The 8,003-nt window shown below is 35.2% G+C and overlaps 1 protein-coding gene across 1 annotated transcript; it reads right to left on the minus strand.

The window, feature by feature from the left end:
* Positions 1 to 2,480: 2,480 nt before the first annotated feature.
* Positions 2,481 to 7,625, minus strand: LOC108692105. The gene is made up of 5 exons (XM_018200250.1): positions 7,464 to 7,625; positions 6,882 to 7,247; positions 6,602 to 6,730; positions 5,562 to 6,526; positions 2,481 to 5,418 (listed from the first exon to the last, which is right to left on the minus strand). The coding sequence occupies exons 2-5, from the start codon at positions 7,219 to 7,221 to the stop codon at positions 3,715 to 3,717; spliced, it is 3,138 nt and encodes a 1,045-aa protein (XP_018055739.1). The 5' UTR covers positions 7,222 to 7,247; positions 7,464 to 7,625; the 3' UTR covers positions 2,481 to 3,714.
* Positions 7,626 to 8,003: the final 378 nt, after the last annotated feature.

Below are 8,003 nucleotides of genomic sequence, written 5' to 3' on the forward strand. Positions count from 1 at the left end.
AATATTGTGTACATCATCGTTAATTAAACATTGTATATATATATATATAGGATGTCCCGAAAGTTTTTGCCAATCGCTTGTGTGTAGATACATAGAGCTAAACTGAGTCAAAAAGCCCTCTACCATTTTGCAATTTTTTCAATAAGTTAACAAGATATTATTAAAAATATTATTAAATATTAAATATTGGTCTTGAATAATTTTTTATTCAAATATTATCAACTTTACAGAAAAACTGCAAGAAATAAAACTCATTTATTTTCTTCTCATAGAAGAACTCTAAGAATTTTTTCGAAATTTTTTATCAACTTTTTAATCCTTTTATCAGCCTTTATCAACCTTTTATCAGCATTTTCTTATTTTTATCAACATGAAACAATACGATATTAAAAAATTCTGAAAAAAATTCTCAGAACTTTATGAGAAGAAAATAAATGATTTTTGTTCTCTTGCAGCTGTTTTAAAGTTGATAGTATTTGAGTAAAAAATTATTCAAGACCAATATTTACCAATCTTTAGTAATTAATATCTTGTTAATTATTGCGAAAATTGCAAAATAGTAGAGGTCTTTTCGACTCAGTTTAATCCGCTCTATCTACATAAAAAATTGACAAAATCTTTTCAGAACACCTTGTGTATATACACATATATATAAAATTATTTCGTATACCAAAGAAATTTCGTACCGTTTTTTCTATTTGACGAATTTTTTGATAATTTTTATATTATGTTTATAAAGGATAAGAGTTATAAGTATAGCTTATATTCTTTATTAATAATAAGGCATTTGTTTATAAATGAAATTCAATTTGCACATCGCTAATTTGGCACATTGAATGGAAGACGATGAACATTTTTATTTCGCTTAAATATAATTTTACGATTTATGTCAAAGAATAATGAAATTATATATATAAATTCATTCAAGTCATGATATAAAAACATGAGAAAACTCCCATAAAAATTCTATCTAACGATATACGTAAGTAATAAATTCCCTTCTTTGAATCTTGCGCGATATTTACGGAATTGCTTGATCGATGAATTTACTTGTAATTATGCATATTATGTGCATAGTGGACGCAAATAGATTACTTATATAACACAAGAGTAATAAACATTGTATAATATGAAAACAATAGATAAAAGGTCTCAACAGATACCATTGCACTGTATGCTTAATTCAAATCATTAGTATAACATATTTCTACGGAATGTATTATTCCTCAAAAATCTATATGGTAATGACGTAATCGCTAAATTTTATCGTTAATAAACTAAATTAGTAATATAGGTACAAATTGTCAATAAGTAGATCTGTATTAATCCTTAAGTACTCGCATTGATTTACATGAAATAATTTTTCTCTTAGATTAAACCAAATAAAATGAAGTAATGTTGAAAAAAAAGAGAAAAAAAGATTCAGGAAAATGTTTGTCTCATATTGTTTTCAATATTCAGAAATATTTCCTCTCTTGAATCTGATCATTAGTTTTCAATTTTTGACTCCGCAAAAAATTAGAAAAAATTACAAAGCTTAGACAGACTATATAAAATCCAATTATCTTATTATAAAAAGAAGAAAGATTAATGAAATATTTATGGTTCAAATATAAATAGAAATAGTAGATTTTAAAATTTACAATAAAAAGAATTGACAGACTCCAAAGAATAAATCAAAGAATTATAATGCCTATAAGAGCCATATTAATAATTTATTTATACAAAGATATTTTCCATCTACTACAAATGTTACGAATGAATTGAATTATCAGAAGCGAAATTGTTCGTAGTTTAATTTTGATGTCTCTGATATGCATTTAAACATAGTGTTATGTGATACATTTGTATATGATTGAAACATAAAATGTACTGACAGAATGTTGGATAAATATGTCGTTTCGTTTAGGCAAAGAGTTTTGAGACATGCTTCATATAACGAGTCGATATTTAAATGTTTGCAAAGCTGTTCCCTTAATACTTTGGATATAAACATTATTTGTTAATATCAATCTGATCTTTAGGATTGAATTTGGTATTTTGAATAAAAAAGCATAATTTGTGATGTTCCCTACCAGTGCACATCTTAATGAAAAGATGTTCTTTAATCTCAGTAGATGTTAAAGTATTAATAAAATTGTAAGCGTTCCAAAAATCAATAGTCCATACAAAAGTAATTACTTCTGCATTCTGTTCGACAATAAGCAAAGATATGCTTCTGTATTTTTCTCTTATTGGCTCTCATAGGCATTTATAATTCTTTGATTTATAAGATTTAATAAAAAAAAATAAAAGGATAGGAGAAAAAACTGATGAGATGGTACAATTGAAGAGAAGATGTTACTTTATAAGTAGATGGATCAAGTAAGTAATTTTAAAAATTAGTTGTTGAATCTAACTGATTCAATAAGTGTTTAAACAAATTTTTTATTATCATTTTTCTCATTTCAAGTTAATTTCATTTTCTGTTTTTTTTTTTGTTTTTTTTTTTAAACAAACTGAGAAGAATGAATATGTAAAACAGGGAAACTAATGGTATAATAACTAAATTGGTGTTACTAATGTACTGATTGAAGATCCAAGAATTAATGAAAGTATAAAGAGTTCACTTGAATTTTTAAACACTGAAATTCTGATATTAATTACATTATACACATATATATCATTATTTTTTTATTTTTAATTTGCTAATAAAAAATTATTAAAATACTTGATCATATATACTATTATTCGTTTAGTAATCTTAGGAGCAAAAAATTTTCATTTTATGATATATTTGTGTCTTCTATTCATAGTAACAATTAAAAGTCTCGTTTATAATAGTCGCACAGACTGCATGTCGTATGAGAATGTCGCAGGAGTGTTGCTTCTAGTCACATGATTGTTGCAATCGCAAGAGCATGTCTCATCGTACGGAGTTAAGCCACTTTCAACTTTCTGCGACAAACGTGTCGCATGAGCTCAGCTAATCAGCACAACACAGCAAATTTGATGATAGAATTTGTTGTCAAATTGCTTGCAAATAATCCTTACGACTATTGTAGATGCTCATTTAGCGACACTCAACACTGCAACATGCGACTTTTCTTGTGACGCTACTACTTGCGACATGCAACACAATCTGTGCGACTATTGTAGATGAGGCCTAAAGTAGAATCAAAATTAAATAATTTTGTTAATTGGACACTGTTAGATGGAGATATTTGCAATAGGAAATTTTAAAGAAAAGTAATAAAAAGCAGAAAAAAAACAAGATTATAATTCGCGAAGAGAAAAACAGTAATAAAAGATCTACTTAGATACATATCAAATCGATTAGTTCAACAACTGTTTTTTTATGTATCTTTCTTTCTCTTTATTATTAAAAAAAATGAAAAATACGTGAGCATATTATCATTTTTGATTTCTAAAGATTCAACATTAAGTCTGTTTGGAAAAGATGTAACTAATATCGCTATTTATAGCTTTCTATTTGCTAGTATTTAAGGATTGTATCGCTAACTTAAACTTTCAGCTCTGCGATGAACTATTATAAGGCCATTATTTTATTTTTATTAGAATATAATGTTGATTGAAAAACAATAAGTATATCATGAAGTAACAAGTGATGAGGAACCTAGTACACACAATTGAGCAATTATGTATAAAGAAAACTGATCGCGCAAGTGAAAACAAATATAAAAAATATGATTCTATTTTTGTCTTACCCTGTGCTTAACTAATTCTACAGTGATTAGCTTTAAGTTTCGCCGAAAAAGCAGTTTCTGTCGATGCTGTGCCGTTTGATGTCAGTGAGCCTCTACGCACCACGCAAGTTGGATGCATACTAGTGGTAGTGTCAAGATATTCCTCATCATTATCTGAGTCTGTGTCCTTGTCTCTAGTCGACTTTTTCGATATCAAGTCGTTCACATAACGCTCTATCAAATTGCGATTTTGTAGACTTATTGCACTATTACCGTTACTTATGACAAAAGGCAATAATGCTTCGGACATTTCACTATTCTGACGCTCGATATACATTTTCTGTAGTTCGGCCAATGCCTCATCCATGAAACGAACATTGTTTCTGCGATCGGTCACCGGATTGTCGAATCCCAATTCTTTAGATATTCCGCCGTTTTGTTTCGGTAAAGTTGCGTTTTTTTTATCATTGGTGATTAACATAGTAGTGGTAAAACCCATCGGGAATTTAGGTTGACGCAGATCATTTGCCAATGGTTTACCGTCAGAAGCTACTTTAGTATGATTACCTTGTTTCTGCTGCACGTCGTAATCTTTCATAAATCCTTGCAGTTCATCAGGAGGTGGAGGCGCATTTGCCTTTGGAGCAGTGAAGGTCACATTGTACTCGACGTCCTGAACATTTTTATTTATCGTTTGAATTGGAGGACAGACTGAATTTTGCTGCTGGTTCGGTGGAGCAGAATGTCGCCATCTCGCGCTGTTCATCACGAGCCGCGCGAGTTGCTGAATGGTTTGTTTCTGCACTCCAGCTTCATTATTGACGTTCTCGCCAATGTTGAACGGTTTTGCTGGAGTCGATGAATCGCATGGTTCGTAATTCAGGTAATCACGTCGAACTGCCGCGTTTAATTGACACATACGCTCGTAACTCTCACCCTGTCCGGCTACCAGGTTATCCTGTCGCGCATATTTGAGTATCTCCTTCCGCGAATTCCAGGTGCCATGATAAGGCGGATCTTGTTCGTATGCGCGACATTCGGTATCCAAAAAAGCTGCAGTTAGTATCATGATGGGAGTGGGTTCCCGCTGCGTGAACAGTTTTCTACGCGCGGTCAAAGTCTGACCCATATTCAGTTCCAGCCGCGCGTTTTCTATCTTCTCCTCGAGTTCACGCTCTGCCTCCAATAGCTTCGATGTTTCATATATCAAGCCTCGCATGTCCATACGCAGCCCGCTTATTTCCCTAGCAATGCGTCTTTCTGCCGACGATTTTGTGCGTGCGTCATTGTTGAAGACAGGCTGAAAACCAAGTCGCTGCTGAGCCTTCACGAACGGCGATGTGGACACTGGACCCAATTTTGTCCATATTGTGCCGAGCTTCTTGCCTGCTGGGCTAACAGTGATTGGCGACACGACGCCAGGTCTAGTCAGAACAGGATTCTGATTGATTAGCTCGACGTTCGAATTCGGAATTGTACAAGGAACGCGACAAGGCTTCGGAGGAACCAGATCCAATTTAGGTGGGATCATTCCGGGCTTCGGTGGCGGAAGTAAGGAAGTGATCACAGTTTCCGGCATCGGTGGTGGTGGTGATGGAGGTGTTTCGTTCTTATTGAGTACTGTAGCATGAACAACATTCAACAAATCATCCAACCTGTTCTCGAGCCTATTTTGCCGGTCTCTGTCAACGTCGAGAAATCGCGTCACCATGTCATTCTGCGCAGCCAAGATCTAAGAAATTGGAATAACATAAAAGCTACATTATTTAAAAATATAAAATGTTATATAAATAAAAAAGTAAGAGAAAAAAAATAAAACAACAAGTATAATAAAGTTTAATAAAAAGATTTAATTATAAGCATATAATATTCTACCTTATTGACGACTTCATTTTGAGAATTAATCGCATTAAGTACAAGCTGCTCCAATTTCTGTGCTTTCTTCTTCCTGAATGGTGCATTCGGTATTCCTAACTCAATATCTGTATTCACAGCACTATCCCGCGATTTTCCACAATTCTCTGATGGAGTAGGTGAATCCAACAACAATTCCAGCAACAAAGTGTCATCGTTACAAGTTGCATTGTTCGTCAGAATAGTTGCATCCGCCGTAGGATTATTAGATCGACTGTATGTCTCATTTAAGTTATGTGTCTTGTCATCGCTCTTCGACTCGCAGAAAGCATCATTTAAGTTCTGAGAAACATCTGGAGAATAGTCTGGTGACGATCCATTTGGAATAACGTTCGCCATGCGAGTAAGACGCGGTTCTGCATCTTGATATTGCCTATATGTAGTTATGTTTTGTCCATAGATAACCTTTCGCGGCTCCTGCGGCATCGCTTGATTATTTGTATATGGTACGCTTCGGTGTAGCTGATTTTGCTGGCGCGCGATCTTCTCTACATTAGGATTCTGCATCACATTGTTCTGCATTGTTCCATTCGGCATATATGGCTGATTGTGCACGTTCTGCTGGAAACCGAGTCGATTGTTTGCCAATACGTTTTGCTGTGGTAACTGATTCCATCCGGTATAATTTTGTTGCTGGATATTCTGATATTGCTGCATGTTCTCCTGAATAATTTGATTCTGTACATTCTGCACTGCATTTTGATAAGGAACCTCTCCGTATGAAAAAGGCGATAGTAAATTTTGCTGATAGTCTTCTCGTATCGGCTTCTCTATCACAATTGGGTTTGTCTGTACTGCTTGATTGCCAATCTGAGTGAAACGCTCGCCAGTATTTATGGCAACGTCTCTCGTAGGAGAAAAGACTCTATATGGCTTGGCTATTATGGTCTCGTTGGATTCAGGTGACTCTGGATATTCATTTTCATCTGCAAAGAAAAAAAAGATCATAAAAGCTAACATTAGATAAATAAAATTTTCCACGATAAAACAAAATGCCTTACATCCCATCACCCACGTTGGGGACAGAGCGTTCGTTCGAAAGAGAGATTGCACAGGTTCCTGAACTTTCAGTCTCATTTGTAGATTCTTGTTAGTCTTTACATCCTTTGGTGGTGACTTTACAGTTGAGTCTAATAACAATCAGAAGTAATATTAACTTATGCACATCATTAATCCAACCTAGATTAATATAACCTGTTTAGGCCAAAAACGTTATTAAATATTTGTATATTCTAGAGTTTTGAATCAAACTGTTCTACAACCAATAATTCCTGTACTTACCCACAGTGTCCACACCATTGATGTTGATATGCTCCAGACGCTTGCTCTTCAGTACGCGGTCGACGGTCTCATAGTACTGTTCCACGCAATCATGAGTGCCTGCCCGCTTGGCCTCACGGTAGCACACCAGGACTTGCTTCATACGCGACCGGCATTGCTTACCCGCGACATTGTAGCCCTTCTTCTTCATGTAGCGAGCTACGCTCTCCCAGATTACCTGTGGCCGGGGAGCATATTCAAGCTGTTTCTGTACCTGCCGGTCGGACCATACCGAGACGAGTAACGCAGTGCTCTCGGGCGTCCACTTGTATTTGGCATTATCCCCGCTGGTCTCCGACATTATTCACAGCCGGATGTTGATCTGCACTGCAATGAGATCAATCAGAGCTATGTTCAAATTTCTATCCTTAAGTGCTCAAGTTTTTCATTTTATTCTTGTTGTTTGCTGAATATTAAACAACGATAAGGTGATATCTACGGAACATTCAGGTAGAATTTTAAACGCGCTCCAAAGTCACGAAAAGAGTCTCAGTCCCCAGTCTCCCTTTTCTTTGTTTGTTCAACTTTGTTTCTTGAACTTACCTCACGCCACGACGATCCTCGTGGAAATCAACAGGTGATTCGCCTACACCGATAGTCGCGGTCCTAGTATAATCCTGGAGTCCTGAATTCGCGGGTTCACTGCGTTCGCCTCGGATTGCCCAAATCAAGACGGATACACAATTGCACTGCCCGCACAGAGTACAGTTGCGACAAGACTCAGTAACCGACAGAGATTCAAATTTTAAAGGGACTGCAACCAATACGCGGGGGCTGCGTATGGTGGGAGGAGATGCAACGCGACCAGAAGCAGCCAGGAGCGGATTTATTCGTGCGGAGTCGATGACGTCGAGGCTTTTCTACGAGATCAAACAAGGCTGAAATTCTACTCTTCTGATTCTCGTGATTCTGCTTTATTCTCGAAATATCAAGATGATGCGTGTCATAACGTGTCATAACGTGAGTTTAGAATGCAAATTTTATCTATTGTACCGTTTATAAAAAATTGAAAGAATGATCTGAATCGTTCTATTCCACTCATAAATTACTAGTCTGTTATAAGTAATCTTTTCATTTTTTAGG

This window comes from Atta colombica, unplaced genomic scaffold (assembly GCF_001594045.1).
Source record: "Atta colombica isolate Treedump-2 unplaced genomic scaffold, Acol1.0 scaffold107, whole genome shotgun sequence".
NCBI lineage: Eukaryota > Metazoa > Arthropoda > Insecta > Hymenoptera > Formicidae > Atta > Atta colombica.

Excerpts from the sequence above, each read along its gene's own strand:
- LOC108692105 (XM_018200250.1), bottom strand. The coding sequence starts at position 7,221 with ATGTCGGAGACCAGCGGGGATAATGCCAAATACAAGTGGACGCCCGAG. Across the intron at positions 6,731-6,881 it reads CAATGGTGTGGACACTGTGG|ACTCAACTGTAAAGTCACCA; the intron begins GTAAGTACAGGA and ends GATTGTTATTAG. Across the intron at positions 5,419-5,561 it reads AAAATGAAGTCGTCAATAAG|ATCTTGGCTGCGCAGAATGA; the intron begins GTAGAATATTAT and ends CCAATTTCTTAG.